At 46.1% G+C, this 18382-nt stretch overlaps 1 protein-coding gene across 1 annotated transcript in view; it reads left to right on the plus strand.

The window, feature by feature from the left end:
* Nucleotides 1-4511: 4511 nt before the first annotated feature.
* Nucleotides 4512-18382, plus strand: part of HTRA1 (HtrA serine peptidase 1) — a 30503-nt gene continuing 16632 nt past the window's right edge. The window contains exon 1 of the mRNA XM_032191055.1: nucleotides 4512-5051. Within this exon, the coding sequence (XP_032046946.1) occupies nucleotides 4571-5051 (481 nt within the window). The 5' untranslated portion in view covers nucleotides 4512-4570. The remainder of the gene's footprint in view (nucleotides 5052-18382) is intronic.

An 18382-nucleotide genomic window follows, 5' to 3' on the forward strand; every position in this document is an offset into this window, starting at 1 on the left:
GGTCTCATCCAAGCACAGCATCAATCTGTTAGGCTAGAGAGTGGTGTGTCTGCTGCTGGCAGCAGGCGAGGAAACGTGGCCTGGTGTGTGTGGCGTGGGCAGGCCGGGGCTATCGGGGCTGCAGGCGGAGGGCCGAGGCCTAGCCAGTTTGGAGCTTCTTTCTTACTCCTTACTGAGCTGCTATTTTAATCAGTTTTACTCTTTATGGTTTTTGCAACTTTGAATTTTTATGATTGTATTCTGACAGACTTTGGGTGGTAAAAAACAATGGGTACAAAAGTTAAAAATAGATGCTGCATCACAGAGAATCCTCCCTCATAAAAAGTGACTATTAATGGAATATGTTGATACACAAATGCTAATATTTTAAGCTTTATAGGAAGCCAGCCTTATAAGGGACATAGAAGTCAGCACCAAAAAGTTCACTCTGAAGCTGTGGGACAAATATTACTCTTCTTAGCCAGATCAACTATTTTTCATTTGAACCTGAGGAGAGGGATGAAAGAAAGGGAACTTGAGGAATTTTTAGATTAAAAGCATAAACAAAATTTAAAAGATCGTCTTGATTGCTCTGTGCTATGAGAAGTTTTCAGTTTTTCAGATGTGCTGAACGTTTTAATTTCCATCTGTATCTTGGAGCACAATCTATGCAACCACTGATGCCCTGAGCCAGCGAGCTGCTGGAGCTCTCCTGGGGTGTTCCACCGAAGCGATGAAGGCTGGAAAAGTGAAATGTGAGTCCAACCCCACAACCAAATCATGGCCCATGTGTCCACCTTGGGTTTTTCACTTCAGATTTTCTGTGCAGAATCTGGTGGGAAGGGAAAAAAGGAACTACTACTCCTTTGTAAAGTTAATTAATGGTGTAGCAGTAATTGCCCTTCAAAGCGGCACCTTTGACATTTTAATTTAGGGCTTTGCATTTAAAACATCTACCAACACTGTCATTCTGCATATCTGTATGCAAGGTGAACCCACCTTTTAAGAATTTAAACCACTCTGTCACGCTGCATTCCCAAGGCCACCTTTCTCCTGCTAATTGAGCCATCAGGAAGCTCAAATGGTGTCTGTAGGGTCCTGGCTGGGACCCTTTGTCCTGCTCTAGCCTTAACCCCTGCCACGTGGACTTTCTCATCCTTTAACCTCTTTTAACTTGTTCCCAGATGCTGACTCCAAAGCCACCTCCTTGCCCTCATGCAGGAGCAGTGTAGGAACCCTGCTGTGAGAGCTGCTGCCCTGTATTCCCTCCTACAGGCTGCCCCCAGGCAGCAGCTCTGCCCTGAGGTGCTTTGCTCTTCCCAAAACCGAGCTTTCAAAGTCAGTAAATGGTGCAGTTCGGTTATCACCCGAGTATCTTTATGGGCGTTGAGGAAAACTCGCTTTCATAATAGGTGAGATAAGGCTTACTGTCACCTGCAGGACTGGCTTTGCTGTGGGACAGGAGCTCCACGAGGGCTGGGCTGGGATGTTGGGGGCAAATTGGGGATCCCTATCAGCAGGATCAAAGCCTGTGCTCCTTTAGAGGATCTCATGGCATTTGATCTCTCGGGTGGAGTCTCCTGCCACTGAGTTCAATTTGAAAAGCAGGAGCTGACACAATTTTACTTGTAAGTCTCCCAGGTGTAAGCACCTCTGAGTACTGATAGGTGTCTCCTGGCTTTGGAAAGCTGTTTCGTGTGAAAATGTTATGATAAGGGGGAGAAACAACTTCTAGGTGTATAGGGCCTTTCGGGTGGTGGGTGCAGATGGGTAATTAAGAAATTTGTCAGTTAGCTAAGATATTAAACCCCTAGAGTTGTATCTCTCTTATTCTGGAAAGGAAGGTGTTTTCAGTCCTGTGTGTATCCATGTGAAACCTATAAAATTCACATACTAAAACCTAGGTTTTTAATACTCGGTACACATCCTTCCCTTGTTTAAAATGAAAATAAAAGCTTGAGAGCTGAAAGTCATCAGTATTGTCCCGCTTATTTGAAAGCAAACTGCTAGTTCGTGCTTTCCACGCAGGACCTTGGATGGATTCGGATTTCTCTGGTGTGGAGTTGAACCCTTCCCTGGCTCCCCATCAACAAAGACACTTCCCATTTCTGTGCTACTCATGTAAGGAAAAATACTGGCTGGTGCCTTATGGTCTGTAAAAGAGCTTGAGGCTGATAGTGCTGGCACAACCTGTGGAGAAATGTACGTTATGGGAAAGAAACAGATACAACTGGTGTTTCGAACGTTTGTGCAAGCACACTTCACACTTGCAGTAGTTCTTGAAGTAGTTCAATATTGGGGTTAAGATTTGTAAACTTGCTAAGCTGAAGAGTTAAGCGAACACTTTGTGCTTTCATTGACCAATTTACCCTCACCTGAGGTAAGGAGGCACTCACTTTGTTTGGGTTTTGAACTGGGGCATTGACTTACTAAGTTACAATTATTTGGAGTGTGTTTCTGTCAGCTGGGCACTGGTTGAAGTGCTCTGGGGTCTGTTCCTGCCCAGGGGTATGAGCATCCAGGCAGAGAGAATGGCGGGACAAGGAGCTTTCACGCTGCATAGAGTTTTATCCTACCTGCCAAGGTAAGGCTGCTACGGCTTCAAACAGCTCTTGTAAGTCATCAGAGGCAACATGATGGGAACACAGATGGCCTTTCTGGGTGGGGACAGCCCATAGGAATTCCCTGCTTGGACTTTGCCGAGTGTTTTGCTTGTGCTTATGCAGTCTTCTCTACTAAATTGTATTGCCAATGTGTTTGTGCCGGTAACTGTTCCTCTTCCCTTAAAGTCTTGTTTTTTATTTCAAAACCCGAAGTTTATCGAAAGTAGCTAATAAGCAAGGGATATATAAATAATATCTTGTGAATAATTTACCAAAATATCTAATATATATATATATATGCACATATATGCATACATTTAAAATATTTGTAAGTATTTTTGAAATTTCTTTAGACTTTTTTAAACATTGTAACGATTTTAATAACCCAAGTGAGGAAGTTTTGCTGCAAACTGCTCCAGATGACAATTTTGGTCTCTTCAAAAACCAAATAATTCTCCCGAAATCTCTCTTGTTGTGCAACATAGGAGTTACTGGGAAACAGCAACCGCAAGGGGATTTGACTGGGGATGCTGGAGTCGATGTGCTTTTCTACCTTCAGGTAACCAAGCATCCCAGTGAGTACATCAGTGTTTTTTGTGGTCAGTTTGTTAAGATTTTGTAAGATTTTGTTAGACTTTTTAAGATTCTTGTTAAGATTTTGTTGCTTCACTGTTTGCAGGAGAAAAGCCATTGTATTTTTCTGTACTAAAGCCATTGCTGGCACTGAGCATTTACTGGCAGCAGCTCAGTTCAATAGCGTTTCATTTGGCCCAAGGGTTGGTGAAATTCCTTAGGCCCTTGGTTGGCTGGTACCTGATAAAGACACACTTAGATGATTACAAATTGGTAGCCTGTTCAAAAGGTCAATCAACACCTAATTAACAATGGGGTTGTGCTCACTTTCCAGTGGCCCAGGGCAGACCTCATTGCTCTCTACAGCTCCCTGAAAGGAAGGTGTGGGGAGCTGGGGTCGGCCTCTTCTCACAGGTAACTGTGACAGGACCAGAGGGAATGGCCTCAAGTTGCGCCAGGGGAGGTTTAGACTGGCAATGAGGAGCCATTTCTCCTCAGGACGAGCAGCCAGGCGTTGGGACGGGTTACCCAGGGAGGTGGTGGCATCACCGTCCCTGGGGGTGTTCAAGGAGAGGTTGGACGTGGTGCTTGGGGACACGGCTCAGTGGGGACACTGGTGGTAAGGGGCGGTTGGAGCAGAGGATCTTGGAGGGCTTTTACAACCTGAATGGTTCTGGGATTGTCTGTGGGCTGGGCTGCTGCTCTGGGTGTGTGGGGAGAAAAAAAAAAAAAAAAAAAAAAGAAAATGAAGAATAAAATTAAAAAGTAAATAAAGTAAATAGATAAATAAAGTAAATAGATAAATAAAGTAAATAGATAAATAAAGTAAATAAAAAATAAAGTAAATAAAAAATAAAGTAAATAAAAATAAAGTAAATAAAAATAAAGTAAATAAAAATAAAGTAAATAAAAATAAAGTAAATAAAAATAAAGTAAATAAAAATAAAATAAAAATAAAAAATAAAATAAAAATAAAAAATAAAATAAAAATAAAAAATAAAATAAAAATAAAAAATAAAAATAAAAATAAAAATAAATAAAAAAAGTAAATAAAAAAATTAAATTAAAATTAAAATTAAAAATAAAATAAAAATAAAAAATAAAATAAAAATAAAAATAAAAAAAATAAAGTAAATAAACAAAGTAAATAGAATAAAGTAAATAAACAGACCAAAGTAAATAGAATAAAGTAAATAAATAACCACCAACAACACTAAAAACCGAAAAAAAAGCCCCGCCGGGGGGTGTTGCGGCTGGGTCCCCCCCCCCGTGCCCGCCCCGCCCCGCCGGCCGCGCCGCCCCCGCCCCGCGGCTTAAAGGCGGCCGCCGCCGCTCCGCCGCCGTCCCGCTGCCTCCTTCCTCCCTCCCTCCTTCCTCCCTCCCTCCTTCCTCCTCCTCCTCCTCTCTCCGCCGCGATGCCGCTGTGGGCCTGGAGCCTGGTGCTGGCGGCGCTGCTCCCCGCCGCCTCCTCGGCCCCTCCGCCGCCCCCCGCCGCCTGCCCGGAGCGCTGCGATCGCTCCCGCTGCCCCCCGCTGCCCGCATCCTGCCCCGGCGGCGCCGTGCCCGATGCCTGCGGCTGCTGCCGGGTGTGCGGGGCTGAGGAGGGCGAGCCCTGCGGTGTTCCCGCAGGAGGAGCAGCCCCCGTTGGCGGAGGCAGCCCCCCGTGCGGTGAGGGGCTGCGCTGCGTGGTGGCGGCCGGAGCCGGCGTCCCCGCTTCGGGCACTGTCCGCAAGCGGGCGGCCGCCGGGCGCTGCGTGTGCTCCAGCAGCGAGCCCGTCTGCGGCAGCGATGGGCTCACCTACGGCAGCCCCTGCCAGCTGCGGGCCGCCAGCCGCCGGGCTGAGGCTCTCCGCCAGCCGCCCGTCATCGCCATCCAGCGCGGAGCCTGCGGGCAGGGTAAGGGGAGAAGGGGGAGAAGGGGGAAAAGTGGGGAGCGGCGGCCGCGGGGGGCGCGGGTGGTGTTGCTGAGGTCGGGACTGGGAGCCCAAGGTGCTGCCCGCAGCCAGGATGGGGCTCGCAGTGGGTGGCAGCGGCTTGCTCTTCCCCTTGGCACACTACTGGAGCTCGGGTCTAGTGAGAAACTAGAGCGAGAATATGGGTTTGTACTCTTCCAAGCACTGCGGGGAAAGGATGGTGTGTCCAGCTTTAAACCACTCCTTCTCTACCCAGCCATCCTCCAAAAATAAAGGGATGCTCGAGGATGCTGGGCTGCAGCCAGGGGAGTTGCTTGCAGGACTTGCAAAGTTGGCGTGGCAAGGATCCTGCTCTGTGCACCTTCAGCACGCTTTGGCAAAACTCACTGCTATCCGGGCACTTCATCACGAAGTAACACCACAGGGAAAAAAACTGTGAGCATGGAAGCTGTTAAAATCAGTTCACGATGTGTCTGTGGCAGCAGAGCAGAACCAGCTGCCTATCTTAGCAGATGCGCTCTGCTTATTAATAATGAGTTTGCTAGAGAGGAGGAAACTAGTGACTTAGCAGCACAGGAGGCTGGCTTCCAGTGCTTTTGGAGGACAGGAGTGGTCATCAAGAAGTAACAGCATAAGCTGTTATAGTAATAGTAAGAAGCAGGGTGTTTTTCCTTCGGCTTTATGGTTATTATTTAGTTGTTGTAGTGGAGCTGGAGGCAGCCGAACATGCCGGGCACCAGGATGGGAACTGGTGCAAACTGCTGGTGCACCAGGCAAAGGCGCGTGGCCGCGTTATGCAGCTGCCTCTGCACGCAGGACTGCCAAGCTTGGGCAGCAGGGCCAAGTTTTTGGCCTCGTTTCTAGGAGCAATTCATGCAGGATGTGACACAGCAAGGCAGAAATGTGCAGGTCGATAAGCATGGGATGGTCCTTACAAGGTGTCTTCTTGCAAGCCCTTGTACAGATTGGTTTACGTCTTTTAAGCTAAGGCTGTACATTTGTTTCAAGCCACTCAACACGTTGAGAGGGTAACACGTAAAAATAGAGTGCAGTAAGGCTGTATTTCTGAAACAGTAGTAGTGTTTTGGTAAGTGCTTTTTCCCTGAGGACCGATCCTCTGGATGCAGGCTGCACCATTTCTGCACTTCTTTCTTTACAAACAGCGGTAACCTTTTCTCCGTGTTTAGCCCTCACCTCTCCAGCAGAAGAATATCCCATCGTACAGCAGCTTTGTGCTGTGCTTGGGCAGAACGCCGATCCTGCCTCAGCAATCAAACTCTTGTATCAGTACAGTCCCTTTTTGTACCCCTGTTTTCCCCCCGGTTTAAAAGCTGCCTTGTGTTCTGTGGAACATTGCTGGCATTTAGTGACGGAGACAATCAAAGCTTTCACACTGCGGTTTCCTGATCTGCAGCATAATATAATGCCTTGTGATTTATTTTTTCTTTCCAGTTCTCAATTCATGATGCCAATATTGTTGCCTTGCAGCCTTTTCCGCTGAATGCTCACAGCGTTTGAGCTGGAGAGCAATGTGCATCCGCTATAAGCCGTGCAGAGAACTTGTTGGGCAAATAGGCCCGGTGCAGAGCTCTGCTTGGCAGAGGAGCTCTTGCAGGACCACCAGGGTGCCTTCAGCCTTTTGTTTTGTCCCCATGCACCTCTGGTTGGAGCTGCACTCCTTTCTGTATCAGCAGGGACAAAAGGAAGGTGCTAGAGAGCAAACCAGTAGCACGTGGTTATCCCTAGTACACAGTGAACAGTGCTGCACACAGAGCTTTTTTTCATATGCAAAGGACCTAAAATAAAGAGAAATGGAGAGTTGGCGGAAAACCTCCAAAATAAAGAGAAATGGAGAGCAGGCTGTAAAGCTGCATTCCCTGGAGGCAGATTGAACGTGGTGTTTTGAAATGCCGTTGCCTAATATGTGGCTCCTTACAGTTGTTAATTTTTTATTTTATTTTGAGTTCGTTTTCAAGGGTGTTTTTTCTACCTGCAGGTGGATTATCCTTGATAAAATGTTTTTATATGTTCACAGTAACGTATCTTCATAAATAATCTAGTGAATACAGTGCAGTGGCCCAAGGGAAGCAAGAGAATGGGGAGGTAGAGAAAGCAAGCTTCCCATCACTATAGTAGTTGGTCAAGCACAAAATTGTGTGTTATGTGAAATAAAACTTCTGTCTTTTTCAATTCCCACCTGTGACAGTCCCCGCTCTTTGCCCTTAGTGGTTCTCAGTGCCTGTGCCCTGGGTATGCTGTGAAGAGGGCGAGGAGGGGTCGGGGTGGGGTTGCTCTGGGTCTGTGTGCATAAGGGAGATGCTTTCTTTTGCAAGATAGGGATTTTGTGCCTTAAAAAGCTTGAAGAAAATTTCACTGGCCTCGGAGTTAAGCTGTGGCAAGGGGGTGGTGGTGGCACTGAGGTGCTGAGTGGGTGGGTTCTGGGTGCAGGGTGAGAAGCAGAAGGGGTGAAATGAACCGTGGCTGGAGAAACCCCATAAGCTGCTGAGGGCCAGGCTGCAGCGTCCAGCCGGGGCTAACACAGGCCTGGCCTCTGTGTGGTGAATGCTCAGGATGGGAGCAGGGCCCAAACGCTCCTGGGCAGGCAGCGGGCAGCGTTACGTGCTGCTGGGGCTGTGTGTCGGCTGCTGACCCTTTCATTAGGGCCTGTGTCCATGTCCGGGGAGGCGTGTGTGCCTCTGTCCATCCTCCTGCCACATAGCTGGGGCAGTGTAACCGGTGGTACCCGTCCCGCTGGCGTGGGCCCTGTCCCCATCCCAGCCCTGTCCTGTCTGCCCGGTGGCGGTGGGCAGCCTCCGCAGCGGCTGCAGTCCCAGGCAGACATTCCCGAAGCCTCTTGCCTCTGGCGGAGGACGTGGCCCTGCTGCTCGTACCGAAAACGCTGCCAAACGAGCCCCAGCAGCCCTGGCAGGCTGCGTGTGCTTTGTGCAGCAGGCCGGGCAGGCCTGCTGAGCTGCGGCTGGGACAAAATGTAGCCTGAATTTTAACAAAAAGACACCTTCGCTTCCCGTCAAGGGCGAGCGGCGCTGGCAGAGAGCGCTCAGGCTTGTCAAAGCACACGCAGGTAAAGGGCCTGCGCAGGGCCCTTTGAAAATAAAATGTCACCAAAAGAAGGTGAACGTCCTCTGAGCAGAAGCCACAGCCACGTAAATAAACGTTGTCCCGCTCCCAGGAATGAGGTCAGCGAAGGAGACCTCAGTGTTTTGCGTGCTGATGTTCATCGTGTCGGAGGATGTTTTCTTTTTCTTCTGCAAATATGTTTGTGGTGCTCTCGAGTCCCTGCTGACCGAGGGGAGTAGGCTGAGGACCTTCAGCACACCCTTCAGCTGGTTTCCCTTCCCCTCCTCGCCTCTCCCAGCGCCTGAGGGCAGCGTGCTGTTCTTTCCACACCGGGCTCTGGGGAGCTGCCCCATAAAACACGAATGGGCCCAGATCGTCTTCTGACCTTTAATCAGAGTAAGAGGAAGAAAGTTCCTCATGGATGCTCTCGGTTCCTAACTTTCCTCTGACCCTTTCTGAGGTGGATTTTTAGGCCTTCATATTTTTATTAGACTTGTGTGGTACCTCAGCAGCCCTCGGGATGCTGGTGCCTATCACAGTGCGGTCACACTGCTCTGTCGCAGAAGTGCTCCTTGCACTGGGGGAAGCAGGAGGTGAGTTTGGGGGTAACCCTCAGTTCCAGGAAGGCGGATATGAGTTTTGCTATTTCTTGTCATATGTTATCATTGTGTAGCTCCAGAGATGATGGGAAGAGAAAAAAATAATCCATCGCTCAAACTCAATTTCTTGCGAAGTAGCTGACTGCTCTGAAATGCACCCGGCTGAATTGCGTCCAAGTGACTCTATAATTATCTGGCAGAAGAAAATGACCTCAGCGGTCAATAAACCATTTGTCATTAATTCGCAGCCCTTTGAAAAAATATATATATAAAGAATGAGATTGATGCAGCAAACAATGGGAAAGAGCAGCAGATGGAACTGGCTAACTTTGCCGGCCTGCAGTACTCAGAGCTAAGTGGTCTGGCAGTGGTACGCCTTGCAGGAGTGAATAATCAGGGCAGGAAGAGAAACTCGGTTGAGAAATCTGGGAAGGTCAGGAAATTAGCCAGGGATTTATCAAGAGGAAAGTTGATCTTGTTTTTGTGAACCAGGCTTTCAGCTGTTTCCCTAAAGATCATAACAGCCACGTCACGGTCAGCGTGCTGAAGAAATGTTCGGAGCTTTGCAGGTTGCTCGGCACGTGTGGAGCCTGGAAAAGTGACCCGGGAGGATGGAGTGGAAAGGAACAGGATGCACAAAGGCACTCCAGCACCATGGACTTCTTCAACCTCCTTCATCTCCCTCAAGTTACTGTGTCTGGGTGGTCTGAAGTTGTCTTCTGCCTCCCCTGTCCCTTGTGGCAGGGGAAGAACAGGAGAGAGGGAAGGAAAAGGAGCCAAGTGCAGTGGAAATAAATAGCAACATATTTCCAGAAAAGAACCAATTCCCCAGCGCGGGCTTAAAAACTTTTCCAAAGCCAAGTATTCGGCTCTGAGAGGAGGGGACTGTAAGAAGTGGTTTGTCTGAAGAGGCTCACCTTTTTCCTTGCTCCACATCTAGATTTCCTTCCCGGGGAGCTGGGAGTCATTTGCTAGTCTTTAGACTTCAAACAGTGAAGTTAGTAAACACAGATTTGGAACAAGGAAAGGTTCAGTGCTTTCATCTTCTGGGCTTTGAAATTTGAAGGTACCTGTGGACGGAGCAGGAGCGCTCAAAGCCATGAGTAAGCAGGAGGAGTCGTGTTAAACAGAGCCTGGATGGGACGGAGGCAGCATACGCTGAGCGGTTGAAGGAAAGAAGCTGCTGTCCAAGAAATAGGAGAAGCTGGAAAATATTTTTCAAATGTGAGTTTATGTGTGCTTGGAGTGAAAGAAAGCGACGTTACAAATAGAAACTGGGGTACTGCAGAACTTAGCTTTTGTGGTAAATAAAGTAATTCCCTGCGCCCATAAATTGCTGGGGCCTCCAGGATGCCTGGCTGGACTCGGCAGCGTCGTGTGTCCCACATTACTCATAACTGGGCCCAAGTCTCCATATAATACTATTTTGGAGACTGTGTTCTGGATGTAGGGGAAAAAAGAAAAACTTGGTTTTGTCTTCTGGATAGAGGCCACTGTGATTCCCAGGTTGGCTCGCCCGCCTCAAAGAGAAGAACGTTTCTAAAAGGCAAGTCTCGGCTTCCCTGCACTAATAACTATAAAATAATGCATTCATTTACGCTGACTGAAGACGTTCCCCTCATGTCTGGAACAGGAGACTTATAATAATATCTTAAACTTCCAAAAAAGGACAAAGGTTGCTGATGGTATTACTTTAAAGTTTGGTGACTTGGGAAGCCCTTGGCTTGCCGTCATTTTATCCTGTCAAATTCCATCAGGGTTTCTCGTTCTGTCTCCTGTTTCCCTGATCTTGTGAAGTTTCAGGAGCTTTTTTTTTTTTTTTTTGCAAGGTGAGTGTCTCCTGCAGCCAGTTTTGCAGAAATAGGGACGATACGGAGTGACAGTGGTAAGAATTAAAAATCACTCCGTGTTTCTGAGTTGGATTTGCATATTTTTACTGAAAAATAACCAACGGATGAATTAGTGCATCGTATATCTACTGATTACGCCTAGAAGTTATCTGATGGTCTAAAATTTGAAAGGTTTTATATAGCAGAGCATTAAGGGATCTCACAACAATTTGGAGAGGCCGATGTCACTATCCCCACTTACAGATAGCAAATCTGGGGCAGAGGAAGATAAAGGGCTTTGCTCAGGGTCACCCCCTAAGCCAGCAGCAGAGCTGAGCGCAAACCAAGCTTTCGAGTCCCTGCTCATTTTACTGCCCCTGGCCAGCATAGCTGCTCCATTTTCCATTACTTTTCTTTTCCATTACCTTATTTCTTAAACTTGCAGACTGCAGTTTTGGCAAAGTTTTGCAAACAGCATTGATGATCTGTCAATCTGCTTTTGCAGAAAGTAATTTTGGAGAAGGCAAGACGTGGGTGGAGCGAGCACCGTCAGCGACAAGAAACCCAAGCAGCTCCCCTCCACCATCCCTCCCCGAAAGTAAACACAAGCCCCCAGGACTGCCACACTTCAACATTTGTGCTGGTGAAGGGATGATTCGTTCCCTTTTCCAGGACAACATGCACACAGCTTGGCATGCCTGCACATTGGGTGTCTGACACATTGGGTGTCAGAGGTCTGTATGTAGACCTCCATCTGAAAGCAGTCAAATGGGCAAGCAGGAGTCGCTTATCAATAACCCGAGAAATCTTCAGTGCCACCTCCTTTCTGTAAATATCTGCATAGGGTGGCAGGAGCACAACCTGCATCAATCCAGTTTCATTTCCCAAACACTCCCTGTTTGCTGATGCTGCATTAAAACAAACGTGGATGCTCCTAGAATGACTCCATAGACACGCGTAGAGAATAATGACAGAGGCGGTGGGACTTGTTCGCTGCGTAGATATTTTGTGGCCTTTGAGTTATGCTGAATTTATGTGTTGTACAATTATGAAGCCCCAGGCTATGGGCCATGTACATTTTATTACAGTTTTGAGGTTTCTTCTATAGATTTGATCCTTCTCTGTTGTCACCACAGGAGGAGTGCGAGTCCAAGTGGTGAAACCGAGGCCTCCTGGCTGCAGAGCTTGCATCTAAAGAGTTTTTTTTTTTTTTTTTTAAGGTTTCTAATTAGAGAAAAACTGCTTAAAATAAACAAACTAAAACCAACAAAAACAATAACTTTTTATGCTGTGGTGCCTTCATACCAGGGTTCCTAGAAGCTAAAACTAAATCTCTCTTAAAATTCTGTTTTCTGGATACTCATCGCGAAAATTTCTCACATACTTAAAATGAGGCTTTAATGTTTTTATAATGTTAAGAGGATTTTTTTGAGATCAGACAGCTGCTGGTTACAAGTGGGGTGTCAGGATTACCACATCGTTGTTACCTCATTGACTTTTCAGTGGACTTCTTGCCCCTTCTCCGCCTGCGATGCCTGCAGATGGGAAGTGGAGCCGGGTGATGACCCGAGCTGGGAGGGACATAAACTGAGAGCTGGGCTGGAAAAAGGAGTGGAGAAATTATTCCTGACTCATCTGCTATATTTTCAGCATTCGGCAGAGGAGAGAATACCACGTCTGCGTTAACCTGTCGCCTGAAATACTCTTCTCATCTGTCTGCAGGAAATAAGGCAGACTCTTTTCCATAACTACCTGACTTACATTTCCTAGTGCTTCCAGCTCGGCCAGCACTACCATTAACGATGTTTTCGAGCCCAGCACTCTGCCCGTGCCCTGAATTGCTCTTCTTTTTCCTATTTTCCTTTTCTTAGTCGTCGTCTTCTTCCTCTCCAGTGCCCTCCCTGAGCTTGTTGTGCGAGGCAGGTCTGGGTGTGCGGTGCTTGCCATCCCCAGCAGCGCACCGTGCCCACCCAACGCCTCGCTGTCACCGTCCTGCTGCTAATTTGTCATCGCTGATGAGCCCGGGCTCCGCGTTGTATTAATATGGCCATGTTACTGCCCGGCGAGCTCAGGGAACGGCGTGTTCCCTGCGGGCTGTTTGCGCAGGAGCTGGGCTTGCTCCCACCTCGCCGCCGGTGTTTACAGAAGAAATCGCAGTTTCCTGTTGTGTTGGATGGAGCTGGATCCTCTCTGGATGCCTTCCCCCTGCTTTTTATCCTCACCAGCTCGGGAGCCTATTGCTTTTGCTCTCGTATTTCTGCTGTTGTAACTGTGAGAGAGGTTTTTTGTTTTCTTTTTTTTTTTTTTTCAGGGACTGGGCAGCGTGCTTGGTTTGTAGAAGAATTTCTGGCATTTGGGGGAGGTTTTATATACATATTTCCTCCCTGTGTGAGGCTCTGCAAGTGTTGCTGCAGTCTGTGACTACTCCCATAGGATAACATAGGGGTTATGCCCACTTTAAAGATAAACCTAAGACACGGAGGATTTAAATTACTGTTTTGCAAGTTGCATAGAGACTGAGGAAAGCAGCTTAGATGCACGCAGCCTGGCTATTGCTCCTCCTGCAGAACTTTCCAACTATTTGATATCTATCTAGCAATTCAGTAGCTGATTTGCAATGCAGATTTCTCCCTGATTTTTATAATATATATATAATATTATTCTGCTTTTTAGCCAAGGGGTAGGAAAAGTTCCTGTCTGGCTAAAACTTTTAAGTTTTATATCTGAAGTTATATATGGATTTCCTACAAGAAAGCTGTGGGCGTATTACCTTAGGTCATTGACATTTTACCATTTTCAGTGGAAAGACAAACTTGAAGCACACTGGAAATGGATGCTGACGAGGTCTGGCTCTCACTAAGAAAGAAGCCTGGAGTAGTGCTCTCTGCAGACCTTCTGCTGCTGGTTGCTGGTGGGGTTCACTTGTTCTTTCACACTCTCTTGCCTGAAATTCATCAAAATCAATTCTTTTTCTTGAGGATATCAATGCAAATGTGCAACTCACCTGCAGTTTTGCACTCAAAAGTGCTGTTTTTTATGAACAACTGCACTCTGGTCTGGAAACTGTTGCATGCTCTTGTTGTTGAGAGCTGTTTTCTTCTAGGAACATTGTATAGATGCCTTGTTTTAACTGGAACCTTTTTTACACAGACCTTTAAAATCAGCACTCAGAAATAATGGCTTCAGGCTTTTATATTAGCAGGGAGAATACAAAGTTTGAAGCCTGATACTTGCAAGATTTTTGATGCGTGTGACACAATCCTCGTGAAAGGCTGCCAAGAATGAATCGATCATCTAAATATTGTGGAGATGAAAATTGCTTTTTGGCACGAATGCAAACTTGCAAAGGTGAAACAGAGTCAATTTCATTTACAATCCTCGTTTCGATCTTGCAGTGGTTCTCGCTGCAGGAAATATGTTAAATGACTACCAGGTTTGTTCGGTTTACTATTTGGTAGAGTAAGACACTTGGAATCGCTCCGTTATTTAGTGCTATGTAAATATTTTTGTTGTTAGGGATGTCACAGGAATACAGACCATCTTCTCAGAAATCAGTGACATTTCTTTACTTTCTCCTTTGATTATACAGGAAAAATACTGATGTAATGGTGGTTTCATTAGCACGGTACTGCGGTTTAGACCTCTCGAAATTCCCTCCGCTGATCTCAGAACAGTTCCTGAGCAAATCGTCTGCAACATGTAGAATGTTGTCTTCTTTTCTTAGTGTTTTTCTTGCATAATATCCTTTTTTGGTGTCTTACACAATATATCCTCGAGTAGGAAGTGGAATATTTAGGCTTGCAGTTTTATGCTTAAAAAAAAAAAAAAAAAAAAGAAAAAAAGAGGCAGCAGATTCCCATACATCACTTTTTCCTTGTGTCTCTCCAGCGGAGCTTGCTGATAGCACCGTTTTCAGCGTGAGCTAAGCACTTTTGCTCCAGTTTTTGTTTCCACAGCAGCGTCAGAGGTTTGCCGTTTTCCTATATGACATGAATGGGGGTTTGTACAAACAGCCGCGGTCGGAGTTTCGTCTGGGAGGGTGGAAGTCCTCCAAGGAAAACTTTACGGTCTTGTGGTTTGTGTTAGTAGTCGCCGATTCTGCCAGCCCAGCGGTTCTGTGAGCGCCTCAGCCCTGCTGGCTTTGTGCTGCAGGGAAACCCAAGCTTTTCTTTCAGACCCCAGCGTGTGTCTGTACCTGGGACGTGTGGACACAGTGCTAAGCAAGCAGCCAGCGCAGGAAGAAGCAGTCATTTATTTTCAGCCACCTGGAGCTGCTTAATACATTTAGCTAGCCCATAAATTGCAGCAAGCTGCAGTGGCTCTGCTTGTCGTACCCTGTGTGACAGGGACAGAAATCAGTCCTGATCATCACGGAGCCTACGGGAGAGGAGAGCTTGACCGTGGATCCCATCTGGGTCACATTTTCTTCTGGGCTGATGTTAGCAGGCTGTGGGATCCCAGCCCTTGGGCTGGTACCCTTAGGTCTGAGGAGTGGGGTGAGGGAGAAGCAGCCCCCCTGGTTCAGGTGCAGCCCAAAGGGGATGTTAATTTGGTTCCCCTGGGAGGAGGGGGTGTTGCACTTGTCCAAAATGAAGTGCCTTTAGGGATGAACCTGGAGATGGCACTCCCTGCAATTTGCACGTGAGCATCCTCTGTTACAGGTTTTAAAATACGTGTATCAGTGATGTGCCTACGACTTGATGTGAAGAGCTGTTCTCATGAGGTGCGGACCTGCCTGTGTGAGCGGATGCAGTTCTCACAACTGAAGGGGAGAGGTTACTTCCAGGAGATTGCTATCTCCAAAGCATCCTTTCAGTTTAGCTCAAAATATTACCAGAAGCAGCATGTGGGAGATGTAAACATTAAAGCATCAATGCCACTGTGAGTCATGACCTAATCAAAACCTAGATCTTCCTATGCCTTTTTGGCTCCTCTTTCAGAAACCAAATTGTTTTGGTTGTTTACAGCGTCTTGTGCTTTTTTCCATGACTTGGTGTTCAGCCTTTCCTTTCAGCAGTTTGTTTACTGATATTAGCACCCTTAATGGCAGTTGGCAGAGATTTTCCCTTTCATTCGAGGGCTGACAGCCAGCACACCTTTGAAGTCCTTGAAAATTTTGTTGCCTTGGGAATTTTTCATGCTGTAACCTATTTATGTTTTTAAGTCAGTTTTTGGTCATTAACTGAATTCACAAGAATCATCTTATTAATGCCATTAATGAAAGTTTCTTAACCATGCTCATGGGCATTTAGGGCATTGTGCAATAGTTCAATAAAAACATTACAAAACGCAAATAATCACAGCATATAAATAGACAGAGACCAGTCTGCAGAGATCTGAACATCAAAGCCTGAGGGTATGTAGGAACTGGAGCTTCATTCAAGCCCACCTCAGTGTTGCAAAACAAACAAACAAACAAACCCACAAACTAATAAAATGAATCTACTAGGAACAAAACTCCAGAAGGGTGTGGTTTAAAAAAAATATATGAAAAAAGCCAGAAAACTGTGGAGAAATATTCACATGGATTCAACGTCGGTTATGCCAAAGAAGCAGTTTTTAACCGAGAAATCTACAATTGAAATACGGAATTAAAGAGCTGTCCACCTGCTTGTCAGGTTCCCTGTAAGTCAGGATGGGCACGGTGGTTGTGTGTATTGGAATACACAGACAGGGGGGTTAAATAGTGAAAGCCATGTCACGAAAACCTCGGTAGCCTGTGCCTACTGGTGATTCAAATCTGAGATAACGTTGGTGGCGGTGGCTCAGAGGAAAGATAAACACACCTCTCAGCTCCCACGTGCACTGCTCAATAATCCCAAAGAGCAATTAGCTATGGTGAGCTTAATGTGTGTGCCTAACAGTTGAAGAGGATGCGATGCGTACACGTGTCTCATTATTGTCTGTTTTCCTGTTCCCCCCCTGCTACTTTTCCCCATTATAGAAGAAATTTTCAACATATTAATTCTTTTACTGTTGCCTTTAAATTTCATTTCAATATTATGCTAAAGACCAGTTGCTAGTTTTTTTTTTTTTTTTTTTTTTTTTTTTTCTGCTAGTGTTCATCAATGAATTCATGTGAACAGCACTTTGACTTTTGTTTATTTGCTTCGAAAAGGTATGTTTTCCATTTAAGTGGGCAGTCGTTCAAGAGCTGTTGCAAAACTGTGTTACACAATGTAAGAATTCCTGATACATAAGCAAAGGACAGGCGTGGTAAGCTTTTTAGGTCAGTATGCCATGAATCAGTATTTATTATCTAACTTTTTCACAGTGTGAAATTTTGACCTTTTAGCTGTGCAGCTTAGTTGGGACTGCACAGGCTGGTTTATATGCAGAAAAGCCTCGCTTCTGAAATCCTGGCATTCATAGCTGCAGACTCAAAGTGCAGGCAGCTCTCTGAGATGAAGTATTAGTAGTCTCACCATGTACAGCTTAGGCATCCTTTCTCTTCTTGAATAGACAAATGCAAAAAAAAAAAAAAAAGAAGAAAGACTGAAGATATAAAAAACCTGTGTTTCCAGTGTGGTTTCCCTCATCCGTGGCAGCTCTCTTTTTTCAAGGGCAGGATGTGACCTTTAAATGTCTGCAGCACTGTAACTTAGACAAAATCATTTTAGAAGCAGTGATCAAAAAGAGTATTGATGGATACGCTCATGCCCCGTGGCGTTTTATCCCAATGTCACGTTAATCTGATCTGATAATCTGTCCAAGCTCCTGTTCCATGCGAGTGAATACTTCCAAATGCATTCTCAATGTGGTTCTTCTTCCTACCAGTTTTCCAAAACACGCCTGTTGTAGTTGCCAGATTTAGGTGTAGTGATGATGTGGTTCGTGTAATGCTGGGTATTTCTGATAGAAAAAACATAAATCCTTTGGATGAGGAGTCTGTTAATCAAAACACCTTTATGCCTTTCTGATATTCAAGTCTAAGGATAGTAGCTTAGGCACAAGTCAGACAAAGCACAGAGAACTTTTGAGGAAAGCAGTAGGTGAGAGCACGACTTTCCTGATCAATGTTCCCGTGTCATAAAGCAGATTAAAGTGTCCAAATGTTGATCTGAAACTGCACAGTGGATTATGTGGTTGCTGCTGTTCGTGACTGATGGCATTTCAAAGCACTTGAGGTGCTTCTCAGGGTACAAATGGGAAGAAAACGGATTTGTGAGCGGTCAGGTGGTGGCTGGGCTGAGCATCCCCCCAGCTCCAAAGGGGAGGACATACCAGCTGGTGTTACTAAACCATCTGAAACCCAGTTTTCACCCCTGAATCACGCCAGTATCTGCTAAGAGCAGCAGTGATTTGTTCCAAACCATTCCTCTAAAACTCCTGTAGTGTATTTTTGTCTTTATCCCATACGTAAACAATTTTGGATTTTTCCAGTCTGGTTTTAACAGATAATGCGGGTCATTCAGCTATGGAAAGTGGGATGATTTCAGAGGAGTCCCACGTGCCCTACAGCTCTGCAAATAAATCCTCCTGTTACACTGTCCCAGGCACCTGCAGCATCCACAAGCTGCTTACAGTTTTAATCTGTGGATTGAAAACCCAAAGGGCAGGGATGGATGGAGCAGCACAGCACGTAGTTCTCATCTGGAAGTCGATCACTGATTTTGTGTGTGCCTTTGTAATGCAAGATGTGTCAGATAAAATGGGAGTACTGGTGAAAAGAAGGGGTTCTTGCCTCTAGGGAAATACGAAGTAACTCCTTGGAGGGACAGATTGCTTAGTTGCACCCCATTAAAAAGAAGGTTTTACCCCTGACCTGTGAGAATGGGAAGCTGTGTCACAATTGTGTGTTTTTTTCC

Source organism: Aythya fuligula, chromosome 7 (genome assembly GCF_009819795.1).
Source record: "Aythya fuligula isolate bAytFul2 chromosome 7, bAytFul2.pri, whole genome shotgun sequence".
NCBI classification, from domain to species: domain Eukaryota; kingdom Metazoa; phylum Chordata; class Aves; order Anseriformes; family Anatidae; genus Aythya; species Aythya fuligula.